The 13,747-nt window shown below is 41.3% G+C and overlaps 1 protein-coding gene across 1 annotated transcript; it reads left to right on the forward strand.

Annotated features, from left to right (window-relative positions):
- Nucleotides 1-6,343: 6,343 nt before the first annotated feature.
- On the forward strand, nucleotides 6,344-12,302 carry LOC139420157 (B-cell receptor CD22-like). Its single transcript, XM_071169942.1, has 8 exons — nucleotides 6,344-6,398; nucleotides 6,624-6,698; nucleotides 8,922-9,308; nucleotides 9,433-9,738; nucleotides 9,875-10,138; nucleotides 10,840-10,933; nucleotides 11,024-11,081; nucleotides 11,425-12,302. The coding sequence occupies exons 2-8, from the start codon at nucleotides 6,650-6,652 to the stop codon at nucleotides 11,695-11,697; spliced, it is 1,431 nt and encodes a 476-aa protein (XP_071026043.1). The 5' UTR covers nucleotides 6,344-6,398; nucleotides 6,624-6,649; the 3' UTR covers nucleotides 11,698-12,302.
- The last annotated feature ends 1,445 nt before the right edge of the window (nucleotides 12,303-13,747 follow it).

A 13,747-nucleotide genomic window follows, 5' to 3' on the forward strand; every position in this document is an offset into this window, starting at 1 on the left:
ACAAACTTCTACAGATACACAATCGAGAGCATCCTGTCGGGCTGTATCACCGCCTGGTATGGCAACCATAAGGCTCTCCAGAGGGTAGTGAGGTCTGCACAACGCATCACTGGGGGCAAACTACCTGCCCTCCAGGACACCTACACCACCCGATGTCACAGGAAGGCCATAAAGATCATCAAGGACAACAACCACCCGAGCCACTGGCTGTTCACCCCGCTATCATCCAGAAGGCGAGGTCAGTACAGGTGCATCAAAGCAGGGACTGAGAGACTGAAAAACAGCTTCTATCTCAAGGCCATTAGACTGTTAAACAGCCACCACTAACATTGAGTGGCTGCTGCCAACACACTGATTCAACTCCAGCCACTTTAATAATGGAAATTGATGTAAAAATATATCACTAGCTACTTTAAACAATGCTACTTAATATAATGTTTACATACCCTACATTACTCATCTCATATGTATATGTATATACTGTACTCTATATCATCTACTGCATCTTTATATAATACGTGTATCACTAGCCACTTTAAAATATGCCACTTTGTTTACATACCCTACATTACTCATCTCATATGTATGTACTGTACTCAATACCATCTACTGCATCTTGCCTATGCCGTTCTGTACCATCACTCATTCATATATCTTTATGTACATGTTCTTTATCCCTTTACACTTGTGTGTATAAGGTAGTAGTTGTAGAATTGTTAGGTTAGATTACTCGTTGGTTATTACTGCATTATCGGAACTAGAAGCACAAGCATTTCGCTACACTCACATTAAAACCTGCTAACCATGTGTATGTGACAAATACATTTGATTTGATTTGATTTGTATATTGAAATTAGTTCATATATTTTGCTGCAGAAGGAGAGATAGACTGTACTGAAAAGATCATATTACCTCCCTGATGTTGTCCTTCATGTTCCAAGTGTTTTGGCCTGTTTGGCCAACGAGATTTGATTGCCACAATGGCAGATAGACTGGACGTACTGACTAGCTCCTGTATGCAAATCCCATGTTCATTTGATAGTCCTTACTATAAATTGAACAGCACAATACTTACCTCTGGAGTGTGGATTAAAGAATTACCAGTCTTTGGTGGGCGTCCGGACAATGTGATATTTAACAGCAGTAAGAAGGTCAACAGATATCAAGGGTAGATAACTGATAACATGTCCCAGAAGAACTGCACCACAGTCTTCTTCACTGTAACCACCAGTTACTCTGATAAATCGCCCTTCAGAATTGAGAGTCAATCATTCAAAGCAACAGACCCTCAACAAGTCTGTTTATTTACTGTAGTTGTCAATGGTAAGAAGAGACAGACTATTTAACTTGTATACATTTTTCTAAAATTATGTGAATAGAATAAGACCAAGTAGGTGCCTGTCAGTGTAAAATATATTTATCTGCAGTCCGATCATTACTGTCTCAGGTGAGGTGAAGGAAGGACAGGACCCCTGTCAGCTTGAACTGCTCTGCTTTCACTCCCTGTCCTGAACACCCCCCTGAGCTGACATGGACTCTCCCAACACATTTCACACCTGAGAACCAAATGCAGGAGAATCCAGACCAGACCAAATCTGTTCTATCTATGATGACCTTCGCTCCATCATACCTTCATCATGAGAAGAACATCACTTCTACTGCAGTCTACCCAGTAGGGACAAGCAACAAGAAAACCTAACAAAACATGATGCTTAACGATTCATGTAAGATTTAGTAACCGGTTCCTGAAGAATAGATGATTCTATCATGTTTTGACTGATAATTGTAATAGAGTGGTTTTGATGAGACTATTCAATATACCATATCCAGATACATTCTAAATGAACCCCTCTCCCTCAGTCTCTCCTAAGGACACCTCAGCCTCCATCCGTTTGGATGGTTTATCAATACACCCAGTCACTACAAACCCACTCAGGGATTTCACCCACAAGAGGTTGGTGGCACCTTAATTAGGGAGAACGTACTCGTGGTAATGGCTGGAGCAGAACAGGTGGAATGGTACCAAATACATCCAACAAGTTTTCAATGTGTTTGATTCCATTCCATTTGCGCCTTTCCAGACATTATTATGAGTTGTCTTCCTCTCAGCAGCCTCCACTGATTTCACCATAAGGTCAATGGTGACTTTAAAACAGTTACATAGTTTAACGGGTGTGATTGGAGAAAACTGAGGATGGATCAGCAACATTGTGGAATAAGTCAAGGGGTCCTTTCTGAAGACACTGAGGATACCAAACATTAGGAACACCTTCCTAACTTACATTTTTAATATTTAATCAATTTTTAATTCAAGCTGTACAACAACAGAATGTGGAATAAGTCAAGGGGTACTTTCTGAAGACACGGAGTATACCAAACATTAGGAACACCTTCCTAATTTTGAGTTGAAACCGCTTTTGGCTTCAGAACAGCCTCAGTTCATCGGGGCATGGACTCTACAAGGTGTCGAAGCGTTCCACAGGGATGCTGGCCCATGTTGACTCCAATGCTTCCTACAGTTATGTCAAGTTGGATGGATTTCCTTTGGGTGGTGGACCATTCTTGATACACACCGGAAACTGTTTAGAGTGAAAAAAAACAGCAGTGTTGCAGTTCTTGAAACCAGTGTGTCTGCCACCTACTACCACACCTCGTTCAAAGGCACATACATTTTTGTCTTGCCCAAACACCCTCTAAATGGCACACATACACAATCCATGTCTCAATTGTTTCGAGGCTTAAAAATCCTTCTTTAAACTGTCTCCCCCCCTTCATCTACAATGATTGAAGTGGATTTAACAAGTGACAACAATAAGGGATCATAGAATACACCTGCATTCACCTGGTCAGTCTATGTCATGGGAAAAAGCAGTAAGCTTGGTTCTGTTTTATCACCTAATACCTACTCATATATCCATTGATAGTGAGTGGTAGCCTGATCTGCTTGCAGGCACATTGTTTCATTGTATTTTCATACATATTATCCACATATAGGCAAAGCAGTTTCCACATAACTGAAAAGAGCTTGTTCGTCCCTTTTTTGTCAGTCCCCCCATATCCCCATTCCCACCATATAGCAGCATCAGCGTAGTATAATGTCCAATAGTCAATACTTTCTCTCTTCTCTCTCTGAACCATCTGGTCCCTTCACCTCTCAATTCCTGACCTTGTCCTCCAGAGCTTTCAGCTCTCCCTCCACCTGTTGGGGGAGGTCGGCTCCCACCTGCTGGGTAAAGTACACCCTCAGCTCCTGGGTATCCTTCTCCCAGAAGACCTTGGGAAGGTCGAAGAGTGATTTGTCCAAATTTAGTTTTTTCGCAAGTTTAGGAGAATTAGGCTGCAGGTTAGGAGAATTAACGTAGCAGGTTATGTAACGTAACGGAAAAGTGTTAGGATTAGCTCAAATGCTAAAAGAATTTGACGTCAATTTGACAAAGCTTTATCCCATCTAGACTTGACCGTCATAGAGGGAGTGTAAGGGGTGTGTAACTGGTGGCAGGGAAGTCAGACGCAGGAGAGCAGAACTAGGTAACAGCCGGAGCTGTTTAACTCCAAAACCAACGGCATCAAGAAATAATCAACATGGGTACAAAACGCGACACGCACCAGGCAACATGTGCACAAGCACTTACAACAAACAATAGCACACAAAGACATAGGGGGAACAGAGGGTTAAATACAGAAAACAGGACAAAACAAATGGAAAATGAATAACGGATCGGCAATGCCTAGAAGACCGGTGACGTCGATCGCCGAACACCGCCCGAACAAGGAGAGGAACCGACTTCGGAAGAAGTTGTGACAGGAAGCCCATGTCCAACTTGCCTCCCAGTACCTGTAGATCGCGGTCTCCCTCCTGTGGCACTCGGGACATTCTTTTCACGCCACTGCAATAAGAAGTAATTTTGGTAGCAGGTTAGGAGCAGGGCTGGACTACAAAACGGCCCCTGATAGCATATGATAGCAAAATATGTTGAATAGCAGGAAAATTAGCTTGAAATCAACTACATTTTCTGTCAGCTTCATGACAACATGTCGTATAGCATTATAAAACTGTAAATATGTTTTTCCGCACCACCATGGCAAAATGGGTTGAAATTCCCTCCGCACCATGGCAAAATGGGTTGAAATGATCTCCACACAATTGCAAAATGGGTTGAAATGCTCTCCCCACCATGGCAAAATGGGTTGAAATGCTCTCCGCACCATCGAGAGCATTTCAACCCAGCTGCACCATCGAGGGCATCTTGACCGGTTGCATCACCGACTGCTATGGTCACTGCTCGGCATCTGACTGTAAGGCGCTACAGAGGGTAGTACGTACGGCCCAGTACATCACTGGGGCCAAGCTTCCTGCAATCCAGGACCTATATACTAGGCGGTGTCAGAGGAAAGCCCAAAGTCATAGACTGTTCTCTCTACTTCCGCACAGCAAGCGGTACCGCAGCACCAAGTATCGGACCAAAATGCTCGTTAACAGCTTCTACCCCCAAGCCATAAGACTGCTGAACATTGAATCAAATGGCCAACGGACTATTTACATTTACCCCCCACCTTCATTTGTTTTGTACACTGCTGCTTCTCGCTGTTTATTATCTATGCATGGTCACTTCACCCCTACCTCCATGTACAAATTACCTCGACTAACCTGTACCCCCACATTGACTCTGTACCGGTACTCCCACATTGACTCTGTACCGGTACTCCCACATTGACTCTGTACCGGTACTCCCACATTGACTCTGTACCGGTACTCCCACATTGACTCTGTACCGGTACTCCATGAATATAGCCGCGTATTTTGCACATTTCTTGCGTTTCTTTTAATAATATTTTACCTTAGTTAATTTAGTAAACACTCTCTTAACTCCTTCTTGAGTTGCACTGTTGGTTAAGGGCTTGTAAGTAATCATTTCACGGTAAGGTCTACACTTGTTCTATTCAACGATTATGATTTAACTCGTTTAAAAAAAACATCACACACACGTTCTCATTGAAGCCTGGGAGACCACCTGTTGGGGGAGGTCGGCTCCCACCTGCTGGGTAAAGTACGCCCTCAGTTCCTGGGTCTCCTTCTCCCAGAAGGCCTTTGGGAAGGTTGTGGGTTTTGTCTAGAAGGGATACAGCTTTTGTCAAAATTGAGTTTTCTAGCAAGTTTGGGAGAATTTTTGCAGCAAGTTAGGATAATTAACATAGCAGGTTATGAAAATTAAATTAAAGTACGAAAAAGGGTTAGGATTAGCTAAAATGCTGTAATAATTATACTTTTCACATTTTTGACAAAAGCATAATCCCATCTAGACTTGACCACCGAAGAGGTCACCCATGTCCTCCTTGCTGTCCAGGACCTGCAGGTGGCTGGCTCCCTCCTGTGTCTCCCGCGACATTCTTTTCACGGCACTTCAATAAGAAGCGATTTTGGAAGCAGGTCAGCAGCAGGGATTACTGAACTGCCCCAGATAGCATATGATAGCAAAATGTGTAGAACTGATTGTAGCGTTAAAATTGAAACCTTTTATATCGGCCTCATGGAAAAATGTGAACACAAGCATGAGGTGCTATAAAACAGCAAACATATAAATAATAATTTTCTCTGCACCATGGCAGAACGTGTTGAAATGAAGGAAAGTAAGCTCAGGGTCCCAAATGCCCTCATCCAACCCTGGTTAGGAGAGCATTTTCCCTAAACCTGACTATTTAACCTGACCTTAACCTCAGGCTCTTAACATGCTAAGAAAATTCTCCTAATCTGCTACATGAGATCTCATAAACATGCTATGAAAAAGTCAAATCCGTATCAAAGTGGAGTGAAAAGATTGTCTCTGTGGCATCCAGCCCACCAGGCTCCTCTTTGCAAATAGACTTCAAAGAGGAAGTTGGTGTCGGAGAAGTTGAGAGGTGTGTGAGAATCACTCAGATACAATTACAGTCACTCTGTCTCATACCAAGTCTGTTTTTCATGTTGAAACATAATGTGACTACCATATGTTTTGTATCAAACTCGAATTTAACAAATTTAACTCTTGAATAAATGAATAGTGGATTTTGGTTCATGATTTAACTATATGTTTAAATCCCACACACATTCCCATTCAGGCCTGGGAGATAGAGGAGAGGAGATGGTTATAATGCCTAAAGTTTAATTTGTTCTGTTTAACAATGTGTCGGGGGCGGACATAGTGATTTGGGGGCCAGTTTCAAAATACTGCTGACCTGTCCTACCCCGAGAAAGGGACAATAAATACTGAAGAATTGTTTGAAAATAATTTCACATCTATTAGGAAGTACGTCACAGTTGAGATGTGAGATATGCCACATGAATTTCATCACTTTAGTTAGTCAGACCTCACTATGGGTGTGACAGTTTCTGCTGTAGACAGTTTACGTTACCGTCTAAGGCAAGTATCGACTTCTTCACTATATTTTCTGTTAATTTGAATGTTCAAAATAAATGAAAGGAGATTAATTATGAGTAATGAGATTCAATATGTTCTAATGTACTGCTGTTTGTTCATGTATTAGCTTTACAACTGAAGGACATCGTGTATTTGATATGGGGATGGTTTAATGTGTTGTGTGAGTTAAGTTACTCCACCAGTAAGTGTATGTTTGTACTGTTTCAGGTGATCAGTGGTGTGTGAGTTCTCACATGGCTTGTCCTGAGAACATGTTTTTTCTCATTGGCCTCTTTATATCAGGTGAGTCTTCCACACAACAACAACTAGTTATGAATCAGACATAAAGGAATAACCACAAGACATTATATTTTATGGGATGCGCTATATTCCAGCTTTTAATTGTGTAGAAAAGTGTAAAGTTAATTCCTGATTAGTATATTTTAATAGTCTGGATTTAAACTGCTGTGTATCTCATGTATACTTGATTGTGTGTTTTGAAATGGTGGCACAAACAGTCATTGAAATGACTTTTTCACACAGAGGAATTGGGTGATGTATAATTTTGTTAATGAAATACATTAATAACTATAACAAAATGTGTTATTTGGTAACTCAAGTTCCCTTTATCTAATATTAGGTTTTTGGTTGAAGATCTGATAACATTCAGTGTTAAAAAAAGAGCAAAAATAGAGAACCAGAAAGGGGGTAAATTCTGTTTAGTTTCACTGTATGTTCATGTGAAACCGAGGTCAGCATTCGGCTAACAGAATAGCTTCCATCACTGTCCCTGTCACCATACCGGGCTAAAACCAGATTAGCATCAACATACATTATTCTTTTAATTTCACATATATTTCATTGTTTCCAATTTCATTAAATGTTATAAAATTGTAATCTTTTGGTTCATCCATAATGCATAATAAGCATCATCAACAGGGGGATGATGCTTATTGGTTTTACCATGATAAGATGTAGAAAGAATAGATTCATTTATAAGACTTCTTAATAAAAATAATTGTTCATAAGAAGGGCCTGAGATGAAAGTCAATATTCTGACCACTAGGGGTCAATGTTTTAAATAGGAACTCCAGTAGGCCTCCCTCTGTAGTAGTAGGATCTCCATGTTACCTCCTCTCCTTGGTAGAGCAACATGCTCAATACCTGTGTATTTGAGGGAGGAGATGGGATGGTTAGCTTCAACAAAGTGAGCTGCTACTAGATAATCAGTGTTCTTACAGCTATGCATTGTTTTAAATGTTTTTTTGTTTGTAATGAGTTGGCTTCCACATGAACATGTGATGAGATAGATTACTCCCTTTATCTTGCAAGAGATGATACCCCTAACAGGGATTTTTCCACCTGTATGTGTGTGTCTGAAGAAGGATGTTTTTGTAGTGCTATTGCACTGTGAGCGTGAGTCACATTTGTAGATCCCATTTGGAATGGGTGTCAAGAGTGTCTGAGTGGGCTCAGGGGGCAGGTCAGATCTCACTAAGCTATCCACAATATTGCGACCACGCTTATAGACCACCAGTGAGGGTTCCTTGAAGATGTGTACAATTTTCTTGTCTGATTGCAAAATATGCCAGTGCTTTTCAGGATTGCTTTCATTTTCTCTGAACACTTGGTTTACTTATTGCAAAAGACTATTGCGTTGTTTTTCTTCTTTGGTTTACTTTTTAGCAATTCCTCTCATGTTTTTTGAGATATTTTCAGCATCGCAGGATCAAGAATTTCTTCCTTCTAGCCTCTGATTTTGAAATGATTTGTCATTTTCTTGGCTTTGCTGTCAAAATCTGACTGTTGGCAACAGATTCATTTAACCCTGCTTAACTGGCTATATGGTAGACCATTCCTGAGGGGAAGGGGATACATAATATCCCCACGTAGCAGGTTATTGAGGTTTGTTGGCCTTGTTTACAAGTCTGTATGTAATGCATCATTCTCTTTGATGATCCATAAGTCCAGGTAGTTAATTTTTCTCTCAACAGTGAACAGTGAATTTGAGATATTCAGAGCTCTCGTTTAGCAGAGTTTGGAATTAATTTGTGTCTCTATGTTTTGTAAATGAGTGCTTCCTCAAATTGTACCACATACAGCTTCACATAGTTGGGGGAAAAGGGGGAGCCCATGGCTACACCCCGAATTTAAATGATAAAGTCTGACTCAAAGATGAATTAGTTATTGGATAATACCAGTTCAGTGAGATACAAGATGCAATCATTAGCTGGAACAAGGGTAGGATCTCTCTGCTGAAGGAAGTGTTGCAGGTAACAAAATATAATTTAAAAGTTGGCATTAAGGTGTCTGTAATAGAATATACTTGTCTAAAACAAATGTAGACATTAATAAATGCATTTCTATATCTTCCAACATCTGTTTTACACTGAAGGAGGAGTAACAAGATGGCTGTGCAGTTGCCTCCAAACAGAGGCCCCTGTCAGTCATCTAGGGTTAATAGATATCATTGGACTGAACTGATAATACATCAGAACCTCCCTGATGTTGTACTTTATGTTGCAGGTGTTTTGGCCTGTTTTGGTCAACGAGATTTGATCGTCACAATGCCAGATAGACTGCATGGACTGACTGGCTCCTGTGTGCAAATCCCATGTTCATTTAATGTTCCTGAACAACATAATAATACATTTAAAGCCACAATACCAACCTTTGGAGTGTGGATAAAAACACATCCAGATGTTCATCAGTATCCTGGAAACGTGATTTTTCACAGTAATGGGAAAGTCAACAGATATCAAGGGAAGATAACTGGAAACATGTCCCAGAATAACTGCACCACAGTCTTCTTCAATGTCACCACCAGTTACTCTGATAAATACTACTTCAGGATTGACGGTCAACCATACCGTGCAACAGATCCTGATAAGTCTGTTGAAATAGTTGTCAGGGGTAAGATACAATTGACCTGTTTACCAATTATTTTTTCCAGTTTAGAATCCTTGCATCATAAGAGTAGAACAAGTGGACAGTTTAACTATTAGTGTAAAATATATTTATCTACAATGTATTACAGATTTTCCTTCCAGTCCCATCATTACTGTCTCAGGTGAGGTGAAGGACGGGAACCCTGTCAGCTTGAACTGCTCTGCTGTCGCTCCCTGTCCAGAACACCCCCCCGAGCTGACATGGACTCTCCCAACACAGTTTACATCTGACAACCAACTGCAGGAGAATTCAGACCAAACCAATTCAGTTCTCTCCACGGTGACCTTCACTCCATCATATCTTCATCATGAGAAGAACATCACTTGTACTGCAGTCTACCCAGTAGGGACAAGCAACAAGACAGCTGAACATAACATGATGCTTAACGTTTCATGTAAGATTTAGTCACCGGTTCCTGAAGAATAGATCATTCTATCATGTTTTCACTGATGATTGTAATAGAGTGGGTTTGATTAGACTATTCAATATACCATATCCATATCCATTGTAAATGAACCCCTCTCCCTCAGTCTCTCCTAAGGACACCTCGGCCTCCATCAGTCCGGCTGATCCAGTATCTGTGGGCAGCTGTGTTAATCTGACCTGCAGCAGTACAGCCAACCCTCCTGTGACAAACTTCACCTGGTTCCAGATCAGTGGAGATAAACCAACACAGGTAGCATCTGGACAGAGTTACACCCTCAATGTGACTGTAGATGGAGGACTGTACTTCTGTGAAGCAAGAAATAGTCACGGCTGTGGGAAGTCAAAGGAAGTGCAGCTGGCTATTAAAGGTAAAACGGGCATGTAGTACACAATCCTAGGTTAGATATATAATATATACACAAATGTCTGTGGACACCACTTTAAATTAATAGATTCAGCTATTTAAGCCTCACCCATTGCTGACAGGTGTATAAAATCGAGGACAAAGCCGTGCAATCTCCATAGACAAAAACAGGCAGTATGGCAGTAGATTGGCAACATTCACTACAGAGTTCTAAACAGCCTCTGGAAGCAACGGCAGCACAATAAGTTGTCATAAGTCATTGGGAGCATCATGAAATGGGTTTCTATGGCTGTGCATCCGCACACAAGCCTAAAATCACCATGCACAATAGCAAGAATCGTACTCTGGAGATGTGGAAACCCGTTCTCTGGAGTGATGAATCACGCTTCAACATCTGGCAGTCCAACGGATGATTCTGGGTTTGGCGGTTGCCAATAGAACGCTACCTGCCCCAATGCATATTGCCAACTGTAAAGTTTGGTGGATGAGGAATGGTCTGGAGCTGTTTTTCATGGTTCGGCCTAGGCACCTTTTGTTCCAGTGAAGGGAATGCTACAACATACAATGACATTCTGTATTCCATATTAATACACATGATTTTAGAATGAGATGTTCGACGAGCAGGTGTCCACATACTTTTGGTCAAGTAGTGTTCTTCAGAGATATTTATGTGAGAAATGACCATAATATGTTCTGTGTTTTCAGGGTCAGGAGAGCATGTTAACCCAACGGTTTTTGGGGTTGCAGCAGGAACTCTGGGGGCATTTTTGCTTATCAGCCTGATCAGTCTTTTTGTATGGTAAAAACTTTTCCTGGCATCAATGTAAAAACAAAAATGTATGTTGTGTTTGTGCTTTTGCATATGAATACCTTTCTAAATGTCTTCCAGGAGGAGAAACTCGAGGCTCCACGATGGACTTGAAAGGACAGACAGTCCACAGGGACAGGTGGGAATAAGGCTCAACTTTAAAAACCATCTACAAAGTGTATCTAAGGAAGTAATGAATTAATGCTGAAACTATTCAAAGCCATGAGGTTAACATCACTTTAGAGGAAGTTTAGGGGAGATGACCACATCGAAAGCAATGCCACATCCTGTAAGAACATGGAATGATAACAGAATAGCTGTTGGACTTTGACAGTGTTTACTGTCTTTACACCTGTCAGTTGAATTGACATTTTCATTGACATCCCCTCAGTATGTGTTGTGTAACCTGCTGACCTTAGAGTTTTACACATTACTGAGCTTAGAGCTTTACACCTGTTCCTCTCTCTGTGTTCTCTCCACAGAACTCCCCGGTTGGGACAGTGTGTACTAACCAGGCCACAGCCAGAGAGGAACCAGAGGAACCTGCAGAAGACCAGCCTGAAGAGATCCACTACGGTGACATAGACTTCTCCAAACTACAGACCAAAGGGACCCCAGCTGCAGCCCAGGACAGGGTCCAGGGACAGGAGAGTGAGTACGCTGAAGTCAACGTGACTGGGAGAGGGGCTCAGGAACCACCACTTAACTACCTAGATGGGCTTTATGCACAAGTCAATAAAAGAGGTGCATGTTAATTATTTTTCCAATGGGTATTAAGTGTTTTTATGTACACTATTGTCATTGTGTTTCTTGTTTCATGTTGGTACTTCTGTTGCATTAATAATTGTGTGCTCTTTGATTATCTGCATATTTGTAACATTTGCTGGGGGAAAAGTGTTTAACTGTTACTATAGTGTTGATATGATGATGCAGGCTACTCTTTATTTTAGACCATTTATTTTGAGTGTTGAGTTCACAGAGCATCTGTTTAATGGGTTCCAGTATAGAGGAACTGCTGAGTTCAACTAGATCACTGAAGGCAGTTTAAGACCATATAAAGTCAATGATGACAGAGGAGAGAAGACACAATTAGTTGGAGAGACAGTGGTCTGATACAAGACAGGAAGTTGGTGCAGTAAGTCGACAAGATGGCAGAATGGTGTTAACATCTACTAGTTACTGTTTATCTTCATCTTTTGTGCAGTTGCCAGAATAACAATTTTATCTATTTTCAGTGTATAGCTATTTAGAATTTATAGTTTCAGTTTTTATGTTGAGTGTTAAACAACATAATCAATTGAGGCTGAATTTACGGTTGTTTATTAATTGCACTGCAATAAAAACCTTTACATTCAATTTCCATGACATCTTTTGGTGTTATTGGTCCCTCTGCAACTGGATCCTGGACTTCCTGATGGGCTACACCCCAGGTGGTAAGGGTAGGAAACAACACATCTGCCTCTCTGATACTCAACACGGGGGTCCTTCAAGGGTGTGTGCTTAGTCCGCTCCTGTACTTCCTGTTCACCCATAACCGTGTGGCCAAGCACGACTCCAACACCATCATTAGCTTTGCAGACGAGACAACAGTGTTAGGCCTGATCACCAACAAAAATGAGACAGCCTATACGGAGGAGGTCAGAGACCTGGCAGGGTGGTGCCAGTATAACAACCTTTCACTCAAAGTGATCAAGACAAAGGAAGAGATGATCGTGGGCTACAGGAAATGGAGGGCCGAGCACGCCCCCATTCTCATTGATGAGGCTGTAGTGGAGCAGGTTGAGAGCTTCAAGCTCCTTGGTGTCCACATCACCAACAAACTATCATTGTCCAAACACACCAAGACAGTCGTGAAGAGGGCACAACAACACCTATACCCCCTTAGGAGACTGAAAAGATTTGGACTGGGTCCTCAGATCCTCAAAAGGTTATACAGATGTATTGTGTCATTTTGCAGTCACTTTTATTGTAATTAAGAATATAATATGTTTCTAAACACATTCATGTGGATGCTACCATGATTACGTATAGTCCTGGATGAATAGTGAATAATTATGAGTGAGAAACATTATACCCCCCAACCCCCCAAATTGCTAACCTCCCCGTCATTGCAGAGGTGAGAGGTTAGCATGTCTTGGGGGTATGATATTTGTGCCTCTGTGAAGTCAATGTGAAGTCAATCATGAATCAATCAGGTTTAATACAAATTGCAAAAGGTAGACAACATCCATCTTAGAAGCAGAGACAATGTCTTACTGGCCTCTTGGAGACAGTCCCTTTATTTCCTAATCAGACCAACAAATGTTCTGAAACACCAGCCTCTTGGAGACAGTCCCTTTATTTCCTAATCAGACCAACAAATGTTCTGTAAACACCAGCCTCTTGGAGACAGTCCCTTTATTTCCTAACCAGACCAACACATGTTCTGTAAACACCAGCCTCTTGGAGACAGTCCCTTTATTTCCTAACCAGACCAACACATGTTCTGTAAACACCAGCCTCTTGGAGACAGTCCCTTTATTTCCTAATCAGACCAACAAATGTTCTGTAAACACCAGCCTCTTGGAGACAAGCCCTTAATTTCCTAATCAGACCAACACATGTTCTGTAGACACCAGCCTGAGAGGCTTGTAGGAAGTCAAAACAAAAGGCAGTGGCTTTGTTAACTATTACAGAATCAGTGTTTAACAGAATACAATAATAATCAGTATATCCTTCCTCCAGTCTGGCATCAATCACTATAATCAGTTATGAGTTTAATCCACAACATACAGCATTGAGTGTAGTGACCATCAACCCAAGTGT

This window comes from Oncorhynchus clarkii, chromosome 11, assembly GCF_045791955.1.
Source record: "Oncorhynchus clarkii lewisi isolate Uvic-CL-2024 chromosome 11, UVic_Ocla_1.0, whole genome shotgun sequence".
Lineage (NCBI taxonomy): Eukaryota > Metazoa > Chordata > Actinopteri > Salmoniformes > Salmonidae > Oncorhynchus > Oncorhynchus clarkii.

Bases quoted from the DNA above. Each gene is read 5' to 3' on its own strand.
- LOC139420157 (XM_071169942.1), top strand. From the start codon at position 6,650: ATGGCTTGTCCTGAGAACATGTTTTTTCTCATTGGCCTCTTTATATCA. The intron at 6,699-8,921 runs GTGAGTCTTCCA...TTTATGTTGCAG, and splicing joins CATTGGCCTCTTTATATCAG to GTGTTTTGGCCTGTTTTGGT. The intron at 11,082-11,424 runs GTGGGAATAAGG...TTCTCTCCACAG, and splicing joins CAGACAGTCCACAGGGACAG to AACTCCCCGGTTGGGACAGT.